Source organism: Prionailurus bengalensis, chromosome F2 (genome assembly GCF_016509475.1).
Source record: "Prionailurus bengalensis isolate Pbe53 chromosome F2, Fcat_Pben_1.1_paternal_pri, whole genome shotgun sequence".
Classification (NCBI taxonomy): Eukaryota; Metazoa; Chordata; class Mammalia; order Carnivora; family Felidae; genus Prionailurus; species Prionailurus bengalensis.
In genome coordinates this window covers 63,567,389-63,585,989 of record NC_057353.1, presented here as the reverse complement: position 1 = coordinate 63,585,989, position 18,601 = coordinate 63,567,389, and the positions used below count along the sequence as shown (strand labels likewise).

General features: G+C 38.9%; 1 protein-coding gene across 20 annotated transcripts in view; it reads left to right on the top strand.

Moving 5' to 3' along the window:
• ENPP2 (ectonucleotide pyrophosphatase/phosphodiesterase 2) overlaps positions 1 to 18,601 on the top strand; it is a 110,855-nt gene that overhangs the window by 38,331 nt on the left and 53,923 nt on the right. For all 20 annotated transcript variants that reach the window (XM_043601647.1, XM_043601643.1, XM_043601646.1 and 17 more), the window contains exons 3-8: positions 3,235 to 3,390; positions 7,603 to 7,728; positions 9,959 to 10,019; positions 11,843 to 11,940; positions 12,159 to 12,238; positions 13,258 to 13,377. In XM_043601647.1, coding sequence (XP_043457582.1) covers positions 3,235 to 3,390; positions 7,603 to 7,728; positions 9,959 to 10,019; positions 11,843 to 11,940; positions 12,159 to 12,238; positions 13,258 to 13,377 — 641 coding nt within the window. The remainder of the gene's footprint in view (positions 1 to 3,234; positions 3,391 to 7,602; positions 7,729 to 9,958; positions 10,020 to 11,842; positions 11,941 to 12,158; positions 12,239 to 13,257; positions 13,378 to 18,601) is intronic.

Here is an 18,601-nt window from a genome sequence, read left to right as displayed (position 1 = left end):
TTTATCAAAGGAGGTACAGAAGTTCAAATTCTGGAGACTATTGGATTGGAAGAACTATGTGGATCAATTCACCTTCCCATTTCTCTTCCTGCTGTTGTCAGCTGAGTCCAAGCCATCCAAGAATGAATTTGGTATATGCGTGCCTCACCCGTACAGACCCGGGAATTTACTCTTGCTTGAGGGCTGTTGGTAAACCTCGAGTCCAGCCCTTTTTATGATCCATATCTTTGTAGGATGAGTATAAATGCAACTCTTTCTCAACAAAGCTGTCTTCTGTTTAAGGTGTGGCAAAGCAGATTATCATTAGAGGGAAGGCTATTGAGTGAGAGTTGTTTATTTTCAAGAGCAAAGTGAGGGATACACTTAGAGAATAATCAATGCTGTAAGCAAATAGTAAAAATCACGTGGCCAGCATGGATGGAGAAAGGTTTAAAAATGGCTAAAAATCCAGACAGATTATTTTGAAAGTAAAGAAAGAAACAGGGAAGAGATTCTGAGGAGGGAGAAAGCAGAGGGCATGATCGGAGAAATATTCCAGGTGCAGGCTGGGACGCCATAAAGAGAAGACGGGACAAGGAAACACTTGTAAACAGTGCCTTTGGATCGCTTCCCCTTATGTTAGCTATCAGCATAGCCAAGCAGATTGATGTAAGCAACTCACGGGAATGAATGCTGCTCAGAATTTATTAGATGGCTACTGATCCTTAAAAAGGGAATAATTCAATTATAAGCGTTTTTCTTATCTTTATTTTCGCCATAGGGCTTTCTCTGCTTTCACTGTTTCCACCGTCTCATCCCCACCTCCCCCCACAGTTTCTTATGGCCAGCATGCACTGTTGATAGGTTGGCCAAAGTCAATAGAAAAGTCTGTTTTTGAACCAGAGGTAAGGAAGGCACTGGAAGCCTGATTATTTCCTAAACGGAGCTGGTGTGGTTTGTATGTATTTCAACATCCCAGAATCAACCATGCAAAAGCGTTTCACATCTCATGGTCTAGTGAATCTGTTTGCTTTCCTTGAACTGGTCTGATGCCATAAAGGCCAGGATTGGGCGACTCTGATTTTTAAAAGGACAAAGGACTAAGGGATGAACCGGATGTTCAGGTAAATGGCTTCAGTGAACCTGGAAATGTTCTATAACATCTGTTCTGCCCCTGCTTCTTACATTTGCTTGTTTTTAAAAGTAATGCCTAATTATTTTTAAAAATAAAAAATTTATAAACATAAGGGAATAAAATTATACATAGCATGTCATAAATAATATTTGTTAGGATATTTATATATAATATATGTTATATAATATATACTTTATACCCCCCCGCACACATATATATACATACATACACAGAGATATAAACATATATGTATGTATGAGGGAAATAGAAGTAAACAAACAGACGACTGCTCAAATGTAATTCCTGTAAAGAGTTTCTTGTGAGGAGGGTGGGAGGTGTGGGGGAAGGTTATTGACACCTGCATCTTTTCTCAGTGCCACTGCCCACCCCCTCTCTTCTCTGGCTCTAGCTCTGTTTTTATTTTTATATTTATCTCTATCCTTATTGCTCTCTTTACCTCTATTTTTCACATAAAATATATAATATTTAATACTATAACACTGTTCTGTGCTTTGCTCTTAAAAAAAGCAACTTGTACGTATATTTTACAGATCTTTCTATATTAGCCTACACAGTTCTGATTCACTGTTTTTAAGGGCTGGGTAGTATTCCATTTATGGATACAGTGATTCTTTCTTGTACAAATATCTCGGTCAACTTTCGCAAATATATACGAGAGATAAATTCCTAGTAATGAAATTTCTGCAGGGAAGATCCATGGGCGCTGTGTCTGTTTTACAAAAATTTTCATTCCTGGCACCAGGTATGATACTGCTTACACTTTCCATTCATCAGAAGTTAATTATTTTGTAAACTAGGATGAGGCTACAGCTTAACTTTTTCCAGTTGGCCAGTAGTTATTCCAGTACCACTTACTAATTAAACCTTTCGCCTGCTGATAATTCCTTCTTTCTTTCTCTGACTTATAATGTTGCTTTCCTTATAAGTACATTCTCATCTTTGTGGCCCTTTTTCCCATCCCCATCCCCAGCACTCATCTACTTCTTTCCTACCAAGCTGTTTTAATTATTTAACTTCAGAATATATTTGACTACCTAGTCTTCACCCAATGACTCATCCTTTTCAGTTTTGTTTCATTTTCATATATTTATTTTTTATAAACCTTTAATATCCTCTCCAGTTTCCAAAAAATCCTCCTTAAATTTTTATTTCAGTTGCATTGAATCTTTAGGTTTATTTAGGAAGGACTGACATTTTTATAATATAAACTATCTTTTTTTCTCCAAGATGGTATATCTTTCCATTTAATTCTATCTTTTGAAATATCTTCCTGTGGCATTTTAATGTGTTCTTCATGTAGGTCCTACACATGTCCTAGGAAATTTATACCTAGATATTGTATCTTTTAGAGACTATGATGCATGGAGCTTCCTTTTAATTTTGGGGCTTAATTGGTTATATCTCTCAAATATGTGGACTTTTCATCTCACTGAATTTGTTTTTTTCAGATTTTTGGCTGATTCTAATCAGATCATAGAAAATAAAGAAGATTTATTTTTGACAAGCTGAGATTTTGGTGTTTGTTTTTGCGTTACTCTAGTTGTAGGTGTAGATTTAACGGCTGGAAGAAGTCTTATGATTCTTTTATTTTAATCTGGTTTGTTCAGACTGTTCTCAGAACATTTACGCTCCATTCTCCTTACAAAAAGTTATGGATTTTCAAATAGGACAATGAACTCTTGTTTCTAAGCGTATACCTCGATGTTCTCTTCTCTGTTGCCATCATTAGCATCTACAGAGACACTAACTCTCACAGATTTGTAGTAAGAATAACTGTAAACAGTAAAATAAAACCAATAGCCAACATTTGTTGCACTTCCTGTGTCTGATAGCCTGCTAAGTGTTCTGCTTGGACTGTTTCATTTAATTCTCGTCATAATGTCAAATTACTTTCGTTAATCCCCCCACTTTACCGATGAGGAAACTGGCACCGGAAGTTTAGCCACCTGCCAAGGGTTCAGAGCTAGTAGGTGATGGCACCAGACTGCTCAGCTAGAGTCTGACTGCATCATCACACCGTACTCCTTCCCAGGGCCACCTCTCCACAGTGACGTGACCCATTTCCCTATCTCATTGCCTTTGCCTCTTGTATCTTGCAGTGTTATCGGACTCCCCCTGGACCAACACCTCTGGATCTTGTAAGGGCAGATGCTTTGAACTTCAAGAGATTGGACCCCCTGATTGTCGTTGCGATAACCTGTGTAAGAGCTACAGCAGTTGCTGCCATGACTTTGATGAGCTTTGTCTGAAGACAGGTAGGTAACTTTTGAGTCCTCTCAAGATGAGGCCCTCTGCTGTTATCCTCCCTGGCCTTGCCACCCTGCTTTGGCCAAACCAAACTGTGGGGTTTAGTTTTGCTTCTTGAATGATTGTCGATTGCATTATAAGTATACCCCCTGTGACTGTTGTTTGCATACGAGACCTACCCAAAGGAGGTTTTTTTCCAATTGCAGTCATTATCCACTGGTTTTGGAAGTATTTATGGCCAGGCTTTTTTTCCCCCCCTTCATCTTCATCATTTCTATCTTTTGCTGTCAACTCCCACACTCACTGCTAGGGCACCTGGGCTGAAACTGTGAACATTCTTAAGGGTTGGGTTTTTCTGCTTTAATTTTAATTTTTTATTTTTGCTTGCCTGCCCAGTTTATAGCATTTGTTTTATTTCATCTTATTATATGGTAACTATTGGTCTACCCTGATGTAATTCCCCATTCTCTGTGCAGGTGGAAAGTTGTTATGGAATTCTAACATGCTCATGGGGTCACATGCTCAGGGTAGATCTTAAATATTCCTTTACAGTCTTCCTGACCTTTCTTTCCATGTCTTCTATACTGGAACCATCAGTAGAACATATGAGCTTCTGAATGTGCATGAGTTGAGAAGAAGCACCTTTGTAGACTTTTGCCACTACACCTTCCCTGGTTCCACATCCTGACGCTTTACAGGACTCTGGAGGGACCTGGTAGGCTCTCGGCCATGCCTCTGGGGCAACATCGTATTCAAACTCTCTGAGAAAGATGACCATCAACCCTGTTCTTAAGATCACTAGAGGAAGAGATTTAATAGCTTCCTTGACAAGTTGTTACTGGTTTTTGAACTTTTATAGTTTAGATGATTCTTTCAAAAATCTAACTCATATTATCTTTGATATTAGCCTTGTCTTTCTAATAATATCATTAGAAACAGAGACATTATTCTCCTTTACTAAAGAAGTAGCCCTTGATTCATATGAAAACCAGCACCAGCTCCCTTACTGGTTCTGGTTTGTTTGTTTTTCCCCCCAAATAAGGAGAGTTTTATTAGGCTGTTTTCTGTATAATACATTTTCCAAACATGTAGCCATTTTTTTTTCTTGTTACTTTCCTTTGGAATTTCTCCCAGGTTCCTTAGTTGTGGGCCTGCAAACTTAAATGCTGAGAACCTTGTAAACTGAACATATGGATGGAACAGATGTTCTAGTTGAGTTCTTTGGCTCTAAAACATTATTTCAAACCAGCAGCCTGTGATTGCTTGGTGCCGGGAAACTAAATGATGTTGTGTTTCCTCTCTACCATGAGCATCTGGCCTCAGACATGTCATTTCAGATGCCCAGGTTCCTGATCTTGGGGCTCCTTGCAAAGTTTCGTGGATGTCCTCACTCCAGCTTAGCTCTCTTGAGTGTAGTTCATGCCTCTCTTCCGAGGTTCAATAAATATGGACTTTAATAACATTTTTAAAGTAGTTTATTTTCCTTTGTACCAAGATAACATATGCCAAATGTGGAAGAATCAAATATCAAATAATAACAACAGGTTGAAGGAGAAAACAAAAGTCTCTGAGGTTCTATTCCAACAGCACAAGCACTCTCTAGAGATAAGCACAATGTTTCAGTACAGACCCTGACTACTCTGTGTGTATGTGTATTTATATGAGTGTGTGTGTGTGTTTGTATTATATACACCTGTGCGAGGGTATGTCTGCCTTTTGCATGCCTACACAGTAGTCTATTGAACAGATGCAACCTGCTTCACTGATCATCGTTTAGATTTTCCCCAATTGTTGTTATGAACAATGTATTAGTGAATATTTTTCATGCGTATTTGTATTTTTTTTCTATCTTCTTTAAGATAATTCCCAAGGAGTGGGAGTTTGAATCAAAATTTATTTATTTATTTATTTAATTTATTTTAAGTTTATTTATTTATTTTGAGAGAGAGAGTACATGCACGGGGGTGGGGGGGGTGGGGGGGGGGGGGAGGGGGAGGGGGAGAGAGAGAGAGGGAGAGAGAGAATCCCAAGCAGGCTCTGTGCTGACAGGGGTGCTTTATCCCACAAACCATGAGATCATGACCTGAGCACAAATGAAGAGTCAGACGCTTAACCAACTGAGCCACCAGGTGCCCCTCACAGTGCAAATTTTTATGTATATTACAAAATTATACTTCGCAATGTTTCTATTCCTCTCGAAGGCACAAGAGCCTTCCACCACTCCCTTTTCAACATGTTCTCACTTTTAAAATGTATTTTCTCATTAAAAAAAATCTTTTTTATCTTACCTGATAGGTAACACTCTTATTATTCCATAAGATTAAATGTTTTTTCTCTTTATAGCCATGTTTGCTGTGAAAATTCTATAGCTGACTGACTCATACCTTGCTTGTAGTTCACACTGAACCCTGACTTTTTAAAATTCCATTCTTACTCAAAGCCAGTAGTTCCTCAATAATTTTAGCTTGTTAATAGTGATGCTTTTTTTGTAAACAAAGGGATTTTCTTGTATACCAGGGCAAGAATAAAAGCATATTGATTAAGAGTTATCCTTGAATTGGGGGGAAAAATCAGTCAAAGTAACCTTGGAAAATTGCTGACCATTGGGAATAGCAGTTCCTGGATAAAGGGATTCCAAGCATTTAATCTGTTTGGGAATAGAAGGCAGAGGAAGTAGGGGATATCAAAAAGCAGAGAATGGAATTCGGATACAAAGGTAATTCTAAAAGAGTGGAAAGTCAACAGTAGTTGCATGGTTTTCTAGCATGGCAACGAATACCTCCGTATCCATTTATTCACTTAGCAGAGTGTCTGTTGGTAGAATATTGTTTTAAAATGTTTTAAATGTTTATTTACTTTTGAGGGACAGAGAGACAGAACATGAGCAGGGGAAGAGCAGAGAGAGAGAGAGGGAGACACAGCCTCCAAAGCAGGCTCCCAGCTCTGAGCTGTCAGCACAGAGCCTGACGTGGGGCTTGAACTCACTGACTGTGAGTTGCTTCCTAAAATCATTGCCTTCTACTTATGACAAGTTTTAAGAGATGAAGACCTCAAGTACCCTTAGCTCAAGAGGGCTTTCTTGACCATTCCATGTCAAGTAGCATCCCCTTTCCAGCCTATCACTATCAATACCATCCGGTTATTTCCTTCATAGCACCTAGCACAGGCTGAATTTATCTTGTTTTTGCTTATGGTCTGTCTTTCCCAGTTGGAAAGTAAGCTTCATGAAGATATCGTGTCTTGTCTTTCTGTTCTTCACAACCTCCCCAGCACCTAGAACATGGAGAACATAATAGAAATATTTATTGAATAAATGAATTAATTATAAAGTTTCTCAATACATCAATCCTGAATTTAAGGAGTCATATTTTATTTTCATGGTCATTTGCAATGAGATTTAATGAATGTTCATGGAACACCTAGCATGGGCCAGGCACAGCCTCAGGCATCGGAGAATCAGTGGTGAAAAGAGAGATGTGATTTTTTTCTTTTCTGCTTTGGAGGTTCCAGTCTAGCGGACAAAAAGTCAAACCAAAAAGTACAGCACTCTCTTTCAGATGAAAACAATTTTCTAAATATTTTCTCTTGATAGAGTTAAGCCATGATGTTCAGACAGAAATCTGTAACTCACCTACTGGTCTCCTTGAGAGTAGGGACTGTGATCTCTCACTGTATAGGCAGGGACCACATTTTGGTCAATGGTTGGAACTCTGAGTGTTGGTATATCCCTTTATACTCTACATGCCTGTTTCAGACTTTAACCTTGGGTTGCAACTTAAGGCAAGTAGAGGCCATTTGGTTACATGATCATTTGTCTTTAAATCCAGCTCATTAAAGTCAAGTAAAGCTACTTTGGGAAATAAAAGAGCCCAGCCAGCTATGTCATGACTATGCCTGTAAGGATAGAAACTCCTGTCACAAACCTTACATACCATGCATTTGGCTGGGGTTTTCAGTACAGTTCATAAACGGTAAGGGTTCCATTGTGCCAAAGGAGCCCAATTATGTTTGGCCTTGTACTCTGATTTGAAAAATTAGGAATGCAACCTATTTGTAAATCCTCCAAATATCATCTAGGCCTTAGGCCAACTCTAATTTCACAAGCAGATTAAATGACGTGGGATTTTAGCTCTTTTTGTTGGCAACGCCTGTAAGCAACCGCGGCCTCTTTCGTTTGGTTTGTGTGACGGAGTGAAAGTGTTTTATTGTGCCGATTTCAGCCGGCGGCTGGGAGTGTACGAAGGACAGATGCGGAGAAGTCAGGAACGAAGACAATGCTTGTCACTGCTCAGAAGACTGCTTGGCCAGGGGAGACTGCTGTACTAATTACCAAGTGGTTTGCAAAGGTACATGTTTCCGTGGGTTGGCTGGAGCTCTGAACGAGTAAAAACTGGAGATGCTCCAAGGAATCTTGGATGTTGTGGATATAACACCTTGGATATGGGTTTGGGAGGAAGGAATGAGTTGTGTTTTTTAATGTCTCATGTTTCTTTCTTAGTTTTGCTTCCCTGTGTTTCACTGATCCGACATAATCAAGAAATACCCCCACATTCCATAATTTGGTGGAATCATAATAATGAAGAGATTTCTTTTTTTTTTCAATATATGAAATTTATTGTCAAATTGGTTTCCATACAACACCCAGTGCTCATCCCAAAAGGTGTCCTCCTCAATACCCATCACCCACCCTCCCCTCCCTCCCACCCCCCATCAACCCTCAGTTTGTTCTCAGTGTTTAAGAGTCTCTTATGCTTTGGCTCTCTCCCACTAAAGTTCCTGTGTTGGTGTTCCATCAGGTTTTCTAAAAGCGGTGCCTGAGGCAGGACTCCATATTTGGAGTTTATTGAGGGAATGCTCTCTGCAGCAAAACCATGTGAGGGAACAAGGGAGGCGGGGCAGGGGGGGAGCCAAGCAAGGACGTGGTTTTAGGTGAAGTCTCACCTTGGCCCGTGTTCCTGCAGGCTCTGGAAATTAAATTGCAGAGTCCTTACCCTCGAGGCAAGGGGGCATGGCTTTTGTACCCATTGCACGTGAGCTGTAAACCGAGGCACGAGCAGCAGCCTGAAGGTGGGCGTACTAGCTGGTAAAGAGGATCAGGGCACCGGCAGCTCCTGTTATATCCCAAAGCTATGTACACATATCTGCTGACTTTGTATGGTTGATTGCAGAATGTGATGGTTTTATTCCAGTAATAAATACTAGTCATTGGACGAAAGAAACTATGAAGGATGCAGTTTCTGTCTTTAAGGAGTTTAAGTCGCCCTAGCGTTCACTTAACAGCAATGAATGGCAAGATCCAAGAATCTTTATGTGAGCTTTGTGAGTCCCTTTTTCTTGTGTCCTTCTTCCTAACTGTGACACGGAACATTTAAGAAGAGTTTCTGTTAAGAGATTTCAGGGAGAAAGCAAATCTGTTCTGAAATGTGTTTAGTGTTCAGTTTGTGGCAAGAAGGTATTGCATTAATCCTGAGTTTGGAAAGTTTCCCCTACCCAAACAATTATCGTAATTTTGGATAAAGCATAAAATTGATCGGGAATTTTATCCCTTTTTTATTTCCCTATGTAATACATGAAACAATAAACCACAAAGGCTGTTAAAAGACAGAATAGAGAAAGAGTCCTAAGTGTCACCAGTCATGGAATCATTAAACATCGGCTTTTGCTGGTGTAAAATTCTAGTTGCAATACTTTTGTGAAGCCCAGTGTGAGCCCTGGGTTGCTTCGTATGTGGTAAAGCTCCCCCTGTTTTAAGGAGCTTGTTACTAACTTACCCAGTTGTCAGGAGTCAGAGTCTTGACGACCAGGGACATTTCCAGTGCTCTTTACATGGGACCCATTTCTCCAAAGTCTTGATCACAAATTTTTCTTATAGTCAAAACACATGATTTTTATTTGTCTTAGGACAATTTGAAGCAAATGCTTTGTGATAATTTTCCTTTTCTCCTAAGGAAGCCTCGTTTGTGTGTGTGTTTGATTTTAAACCTGAGCTCTTTTGTGTTCTCCGTTCTTGATGGGTTAACTCAGGAAGGCTCTCAGACCTTGGTGGAAGATGAAAGTGAAAGATGGCATTGATTTTTATTCCCAAATTCATGGGCTGTACACAGATTCACTGGCAAGCAATCTCTTTCGTGCAGTTTTCCATCTATCATCCCTGAGTAGTCTAAGCCTTTTCCCGCAGCTAAAGGGAAGTTGTGCCATCCTTTCTATGGCTTTGAGATGTCTGGTGGTGGAGAAAAGAATGTTCCATCTAATGACCAAACAGTTTATTTCTGGAGGGAAACAAACATGGAATTTTGTTCGCTGACGCCACTGGTGTTTTTATCTACAAACCATTTAGACTCAGAAGGTTCTTGTAAACACCACTTGGGGCTATTAAATATTAGCTTTCCCATTATGTATGGGTGTCCTTCAGTGAGCCAAACCAACATTGGACTTCATTTGAGTGTTTCTGTTTCGATGGTATCCCATAAGCAACAAATATCAAACAGGACACAGGTCCCGAAATTGCAGCCTTTAAGGCTCTGGCTGGCATTTACAATTAGATTCACAAGTGAATTGACCCACTTTTTCTTCTAGGAGAGTCCCATTGGGTCGATGATGACTGTGAGGAAATAAAGGCCCCGGAATGCCCCGCAGGGTAAGTGCATTTTATAAAGATTATGAAGTTTTATATATTAGTGGACAACCTGTCACAGGTTTGTCAGGGTAAATGGTTACAAGAAATGTAAAGCTGAAATCCTCTTATACAGGCAAACTTATACTCGAGTACCTATAAGTGATTAATCAATCAAAAGCTAAAGTGCACCTCTTTCTCTTATTGCCTCTGCCTCTACTGGAGACTGAATATCCTCTGTGTTTCACTATAGTTGAAGATTTTACAAAGTGTGTCCAAATATCGCTGAAGACGGAAAGAAACATTTCTGGCATTGATTTGGGTTTTTTGGGGTTTTTTTGTTTTTGTTTTTGTTTTTCAGTGTGTTTTCCTGAAGTGCTGCTTTTGCCTTGTAGGGGGCAGGGGCGGGGATGGGGGGAGGAGAGGAGGACCATAGAGCTTCTCAAAAATATCCAAGATGGTAACTCCTACCAGATGCTGCAGAAACTTGACAAACTACGGAAGCAGGGTTTTGCTGGGGTGCGGCCAAGCTGGAGTGACACCCCACAGCTCAAGTGCGACCAGCATAAGGCACTTATTACGCCTTCCAGGAAACTGTTGAAAATTCATGGAGCCTTAAAATGCCTGGCAGAAAATACATTTTCAACAAGTGTGTTTTCATGAATGTATTTGCGCAAGTGTATTTTTGTCTTAGGCAGCACGGCCTGTGTCACAAAATCCAAGCATTGTGATACTGTCTTTATTTTCATTTCCTTTTTAGTTTTAATGAGCCACTTGAACTTCTTTGGACTTTTAGAATGGAATGGCAATGGTTTCTGACTGCTTAAAATATGTTCAGTTATTTTTGAGACAAAAGCAGTCTAGTGGTAGAATGAAACGATAATAGTAAGGATTAGAATGAACTCTTTTACAGTATTCTTCTAAGTGCTTTATATGTGACCCATGTGAAATACACCTCATTTATCATGTGGCTTCCAATAAACTCAAGCCGGTGCTTGCTGAGTTATCTTCAAGCTATCAGAAAAAGTTTTGCACCTAGTTTAGTATTCTTAGGTCTGACTCAACAATTACATCCTCTGAATATAACAAAGGACAAAAGAATGTAACAAATGTGAATCTCACATTTCATCAGATTCTGCCCTAGATGGGTATGGATAGGCAGGTCCTTTACTGATGAACTTTTTAAAGACCTTCAACAATTTTAATTATTTTTAAAGTTATTTTAGGATTAAATCTAAAAGAATTCTTTTATAAGTTTTAGTTCCAGTGACAGGAGTGCTGTTGCTATTAATTTCATATTCATTGACTTTAGTCATCCATTCATTTATGTGTCTGATAAATATATTTATTGAAGCCCTACTATAGGTCCACAAAATGGAAAGATAAGTAAGATACATAGAATGACAAAAGAGGTATGAATTAATATTTTAAAGGAATTGAAACATGTGAACAACTAACATTATAGAAGAGGAAGCCTTCAGCTGGATTTCAAGGAATGCATAGGAGTTTTCCAGGCAGCAGATGGGAGAATACATATTCCAGGCAAATATAGCAACTTTATACCCTGTGAACAACCTTGTTTGCAATGCGAGAGGCAACAGAGGAGAAAGTCTATTAGGGAAAATCTGGAGTCCGGTCCCTTGCCTGGCCCTATTATGATCTTGGTCATTTAACTCTGGACTTTGGTCATCACAAATGTGACGTGGCCGGAAGCCCAGGCTTGTATGGATATCCTCATTTGAAGTTTCATCTTGGAAATTTCCTGGTCCCAATTGTTGAGAATGACTAGGTGTAATGGACCCTTTATAGCAGCAAGTTTTCTAAAGTGGAATATGTTACTGTTTAAGGTTTGTCCGCCCTCCATTAATCATCTTTTCTGTGGATGGTTTCCGAGCATCCTACATGAAGAAAGGCAGCAAGGTCATGCCTAACATCGAAAAGCTAAGTAAGTCATTTTCATGCTGTATTCTTATCAGTATTCGTGGTCTGCACAGTAAATGCTTAGCTGTGGGCTTTGAGAGCTATGGACACGCGGTTTTAAATGTATTTTATTATACGAGAGTGAAGGTAACACAAGTCTTTGATAGTTTATAAAGTGGATTCCCATACGTGAGGTAGCTCCTGCTGGTCCTCTTGTCCTAACATCTGAAATTCTGTTCCTAGGGTCCTGCGGCACACACTCTCCCTACATGAGGCCCGTGTACCCAACAAAAACTTTCCCTAACTTATACACTTTGGCCACTGTAAGTATTTTTTCAAATAATATAGATTCCGAGGGTGTGGATGTAGACCTCATCCTGAAGTGACTTAAAGGGAGATTCGCAAAAACATGTTTCTTAGTGTTTAAAGGCAATCTTTTCGTTTTCTATCTTGTCTGCGTGAGCTGTTCCCAGTAAATGTCTTTTACAGTTGTGTGGACGACTGAACTTCACCGCAGGTTCAAAACCGAACACTTTTTTCCAGGCGCAGTTCGGTTGGAGCACGTACATTAAACCTCTCTCAAATACCACAAGATCTATTGTGTATTTTCGGAATTTTCAAATAACAGTGTTGACTTCAAGGCTGTTCTGTTTTCGTTTGTAGATACTCCCAATCCTATCTTGCTTTCTTCTTTAAAAACATAATTTGTTTATTTTATTATTATGATGATCATTATATTTTGAGAGAGAGGGCACAAGTGAGCAAGGGGAGAGAAAGAGAAGGAGAGAGAGAGAGAAAGAGAGAGAGAAGTGGGACTCACCCCATGAGGGGCTTGAGCTCGCCCGAAGCGGGACTCGAACTCACACACTGTGAGATCATGACCTGAGCTGAAGTCAGATGCTTAACCAACTGAGCCACCCAGGCAGCTCTATTTATTTTACTATTATGATTGATTTGAGGGGTTCTGGGATAGAAATAGAACTTAAGGAAAAGGAAGAGTGTATTTGTAAGTAGAAGCTTCTTTGGAGGCAATAAGTAAATTTCCATCTCAAAGTTAATTTACTGTAATGAAAGTTATTGTCATCTTATTAAATTGCAACTGTTAAAAAAACCCAAATATTAAATTTCTTACGATCATGTTAAGTCTCTCAGATAGCTTATAATTAGTCCATAGATAATACTCATGTTTGCTCAGACATATATAAAGTCTCTATATATCTTATATAAATTTGGAAATTAAATGTTGTTATAAAGCCTCCTATGACAAAAAAATTTATGATAGATCAAACAGGTACAGACTATTACATTGTTATTTTAACAATAAATTTGCTTTTACACAAAGGGACTATATCCGGAATCACATGGAATTGTTGGCAATTCAATGTATGATCCTGTATTTGATGCCACTTTCCATCTGCGAGGGCGAGAGAAATTTAATCATAGATGGTGGGGAGGTCAACCGGTAAGTTTTGCATTTTTTATGTGTATATTTGTGCACTGAAACATTTCAGCCCCAAATTTGTTACCTGTAAAAAAGATGCCTAAAATTTCCTCATACTTGGCAATGTTTCTGTCTTTTGGTATTTTATAGATATGTGTACACATAATATTTATGTGTATATGTGTGCACACAATATGTATATATATCCATATATGTATATACAGTATTTATGTATGTGTGTATACCTATTACACACATGCATAAATAATGTGTGTACATATATATGTTCATATGTCTACGTGTGTGTGTGTGTGTGTGTAGGTGAGGTCATGATCATAAAAGTGTGAGGTGATAAGTGTCTTCATTAGGCACGTGGTGATGGAAATGGTGACAGGGGGCTGAATTTCAGAAACAATTTGAGGAAGGAATATATAGTCATATCTTACTGATTTACCAGATTTATGGGTACAATGAAAAAGAGAAGTGAATGACTATGACTACCCCAAAATTTTAGCTCAGGTGCCATATGAATAGAAACAGGGAAGCTTGCTGAAAAGAAAAAAAAAAAAAAGAACTCAACAATGAAACCCACAGTAAGTTCATAAATTCTTTTGTTTCATCCGTTTTTTGAAATTCTTGGAAGTTACATGTAAGTGGAATCATACCTTAATTTTGGACCAGCAAATTAATACTTTGAAAGAACTCATCCTGTTTACTTCAGCTCCAATGGGTGGGCAGAAAGTAAAGAGGGAGGTAGATGGCTTTCTACATAGTATTTTTCCTATGACTGTGTGTATGCTTGGGCAACTTGCTTTGGTCAGACATGAGCAAAATAGCAACATGAGGCCATAGTTGTTGAATGTGCAGAATTGAACCAAGTGCGCACGACCCTGGGTAGAAGGGTCAGAATCTCCACAGGAGCACAGCCCCGTACACACAGTCATTGAAACGCATGTAGGAGAAAGATGGCAAATGGTTCCACCTCGTGTCGACTCTGATTGGAGGCTCCCACCTTTGTGCAATCTGCTGTGGCAGAGAGAGTGACCAGTGTCTGCATGTACCCGTGAATCTACCTTCCCTAAATGGTCCCACAGCTGGAAATGTTTGCTGCAATCTATGGGCAAAATGGAGAATATAAAGTAAGAGGAAAATGGTAATGCTCTTTGATAAAAGGTCATTTGTGATAAAAAAAAAATTCATAACCAATAAGTATGCAAGGTTAAATATGGGCTTTTCATAAACAAACAAACAAACATTGGAATACTTCTTGTATGTCTGCAGAAGTATTTCTTTATAGTAGAGGTTTTGATTCTGCTGTCTTCATTCAGGCTGGACTCCCAGAAGTCTGTGATGACCTAGGTTGTGAGCACAGTAAAATTTGTTTACAAGGTGGATTTCATAAAGTTTATGATTGAGGAACATTTTACGTGTACATGAAATGATTGAAATTAGAGTTCTCTCAAGCTATTATTATTAGTTGGTTTTTTATATTAATTTTGTCATGGAAGGAAACTTGCCTGAAGAACCACAAAGGATATAGAGACAAATAGTAATTTTATCAGAGTGGATCACCTTACACCAAGTGTTGACCTTAGTTTCCCTCTAGGTTGGCATGACTCAGAAGATGAGTCCACATCTTCATTAATTTCTGCAGAAGCAGAGCAGAGGCAATGCTGTTAACTTGCCCAATGGAGTGAAGTCTCTGTTTCAATCCTGTTTGCCTGTTTCCCAACTAACTCTCAAAGTTGATAGATTTGACCAAGTTCAGTATTTTCCTAGTGTTGACAGAGATTTAGAGAGAAACTGATTTGTGTTTCTATCTTCTTGAACAAGAGGACACCATAAGAACTTCAAGGAACATAGTAGCTATCATTAAAAACATCTTACTGAAATTTGGCATAGAAGAACATATGGACGGAAACTCTAAGAACTACAGAATAAGAGTATAAGAAACTATAAATATTATAAGAAAAGATGAGCCTTAATAAATATTTCTCAAGCATTTATCTCATCCTCTCAGAGGTTTATACATTTCACAAAATCACCAGTGAAAAAAATAATTGAGGTAGAGAAAATATTTATAAAAACCTTAGGTATTTACATTAAACTTATTTTTACTGAATGATTAAAGCATGAAAGACATTTGGCTAAATAATAAAGGAGCCAGATTAAAAGGTAAACAAGAACCACTCTTATCCTAGTTTGAAATTTAATAGATGGGGTGAGGCACTTGTATAGTGTCCCATCTGACAATTTGAATCTCACCATTAGGCTTCCAAAAAAAATTTCTATAATTTAATTTCACCTTATTTTTAAAGTTTATTTATTTAATTTGAGAGAGAAAGTGAGAGAGAGAGAGAGAGAGAGAGAGAGAGAGAGAGAGAGAATGCATGAGTGCAGTGGGGGGGCAGAGAGAGAGGGAGAGAGACAATCCCAGGCAGGCTCTACACTTACCGTAGAGTGCTATGTGAGGCGTGATCTCACAACTATGAGATCATGACCTGAGCTGAACTAAAGAGTTAGATGCTTAACTGATTGAGCCACACAGGCACCCCTCACATTTTTTTTTAACACTGATATAGCCATTTTAGCAAACTCAAGTCTGCTTTTAATTTGTTAATCTTCAGAATGTGCTATTAAAAGTTGTTATTCACTTTATGATGCCACATTTCTCATACATATTTTTATGGGATTCTTGTCATTGTTGTTGCTTTACAGTTGTAGTGACTGTTCTGTACTCTTCCTGGAGTTCCTTAAGTGTGTTTGTTTCTTTGAAAAATCTCTCTGCTATAATCGTGCAATTTCTGATAGTAAGGTATCTCAGTGGGAAATTCCCCGTTCAGTTTCAATCTGGACCCACCAAAGTGGAGAATGAATGAGACTCCAAGGGTTGCACGAAACAAATTAAAAGTCCAACACCCCACCATCATGCAAGTTCTCTAAAGCCACCATTTCCAGAGCAGGGCATTTCTAAGAGAAACAGAGGCATTCTTATCATTCCTTAAGCTGCTTAGTCTACAGTTATTTCTGCCAGTGTTGGTGATGCAGTGAGTTGGTCCTGAGACCATCCTCATGAATTACAGTAGTGTGAAAATACAAGCACAATGGCATGTTGGAGAAAGAGACGGCAAAGAGAAGAATGACATTAGAACAGAAATGGATTTCCAGGTCAAAGGGATGCCTTGATGCAAAGCACAAGTGGTTGCTTCCCCCTCTTCCTGTCTATTTTATTAACCTGCTAGTGCGTGGTTTTGCTTTCTTTTAAGGAAAGTTTTACCCTTTGTTTCTTTTCCCTAGATTGCTCTAAATCTGGTTTTGTTCTTTTTTTTACTGTATTAATGTATTTAAGATGGGCTCTGCTCTGTATTTAGAGTGCTGTAAATGCTCACGTGGCCACTTTGCTACTGGACTCATAATTATTTATAAGCCTTTCAAATGTCAGTTGAAGTCTCTTTCCCTAGGTAGTCACTAAATTCCCCCAGCCCTGGCTAAGCTCAGAGACCCTCCTTTGGGTTTTCATATTATTTCTGTCATAAATTCGACCATATATTTTTGAAATTATTCACGTATCTGCTTTAGTCTGTGGGTCCCCTGGGGGTAGAATCTCTTTTTTCTCCGTCCCTAACCCACAGCCTGACACAGTTAGGTGTCCCACTACTGTGTCTTGAATTGCACTGCACCCTCTCTGACGCCTGGTTTTTATCCTGTACTGTATCACTCACCTTCTTCTGGCCCTAACCGCCTGCGAAGAGCCACCCACGCCCACAGTCTGTCCTGCTGCAAACCCACTCCTGAATCTCTGTGAATGATTTATTCCAGCATCTGCTATGGCCCCATCCACCCCTCTGGCTTCCCAGAATTCTATGTATCCTGGCTCCATGCTTTTGAATGCAAAGGAATAATTTCCCTGCAAAGAACTGCTAGAAAGACCATGGTTGTAGTTGATGTGTTTGAAAAATGTTTTTTGCTTGTTTTCTTTTTCAAAACTTCTCCCCCTCCTCCCACAGCAGCATACTTTCATTTCAGAAAGTATTGGATTTCACAGTTAAATCCTTCTGATTCCAGTGAGACAGCTTTTATATATAAAAAAAAATTCCTGATAACATATCAAGTAGGTACAATACGTTCCCCACTTGTCCCCTCTTCAAAATACAGCATGTAAGACACAAATATTGAAAACTGCCTCTAGATAAAGCAGAGCAATGGAGAAACGTTGGCATTAAAGGTGGGAAATCCAAACCCAGGGTCTTGTCAGGTTATTTTAGTTGTGCTGTTTTACCAGTCTGTGAGGAAATTTATTTTACATTCAAATTCAGAGAAATACTGATTTCCCATTTCTCTGAATTAACAAGGAACTAGGAACTTCTCTCTCTCTCTTTTTTAAATAGCCCCAGAGGCTTGCTTTCACTTTTCTGTTTTTAGGCCAAAGTTTTGGTGCCTTTTTTTTTTCTGTGTAATTACTAGATTTAACTTCTGAGCTCAGAAATATAATGTATACGCATGACTGCAAGGGAAGTTTTATAGCTACTTATGATCTGATAACCCAAGAACATTATGTTTCAATCTCCTACCATTTGCTAGACCCTGACAGAATGGCTTCATTACTGTTACGGTCCTTTTGTTTGAGGTTTTTAAGTGTTTTTTTAATCTTAAATATTCTCTCATTTGTTCACTTTTTGCACTTTCCTGACCGTGCTCCCATTTTTCTTTTATAAAATATAGTCAACATGACTCGTATCAAAAAGCAGGAAGATGGGGCACCTGGGTGGCTCAGTTGAGTGTCCAACTTCAGCTCAGGTCATGATCTCACAGTTTGTGAGTGTGAGCCCTGCGTCAGGCTCTCTCTGCATCCAGCTCATAGCCTGGAGCCTGCTTCAGATTCTGTGTCTCCCTCTCTCTCTCTCTCCCTCTTCCCTGCTTGTGCTCTGTCTCTCTCAAAAATAAATAAATATTTAAAAAAAAAAGCAGGAAGAATGTTTTGCTTCTTTTTTGGAGAAGAAATGAAATTTTTAAAAAAAGTTTATTTTCAGAGAGAGAGAGAGAGAGAGAGAGAGAGAAAGAAAGAGAAAGAATACCAAGCAAGCTTTGTGCTATCAGCGCAGAGCCCAACACAGGGCTCTATCTCAGGAACTGTGAGATCATGACCTGAGTTGGACACTTAACAACTGAGCCACCCAAGCACTCAAATATATATATATATATATATATATATATATATATACACACATATATATACATATATATG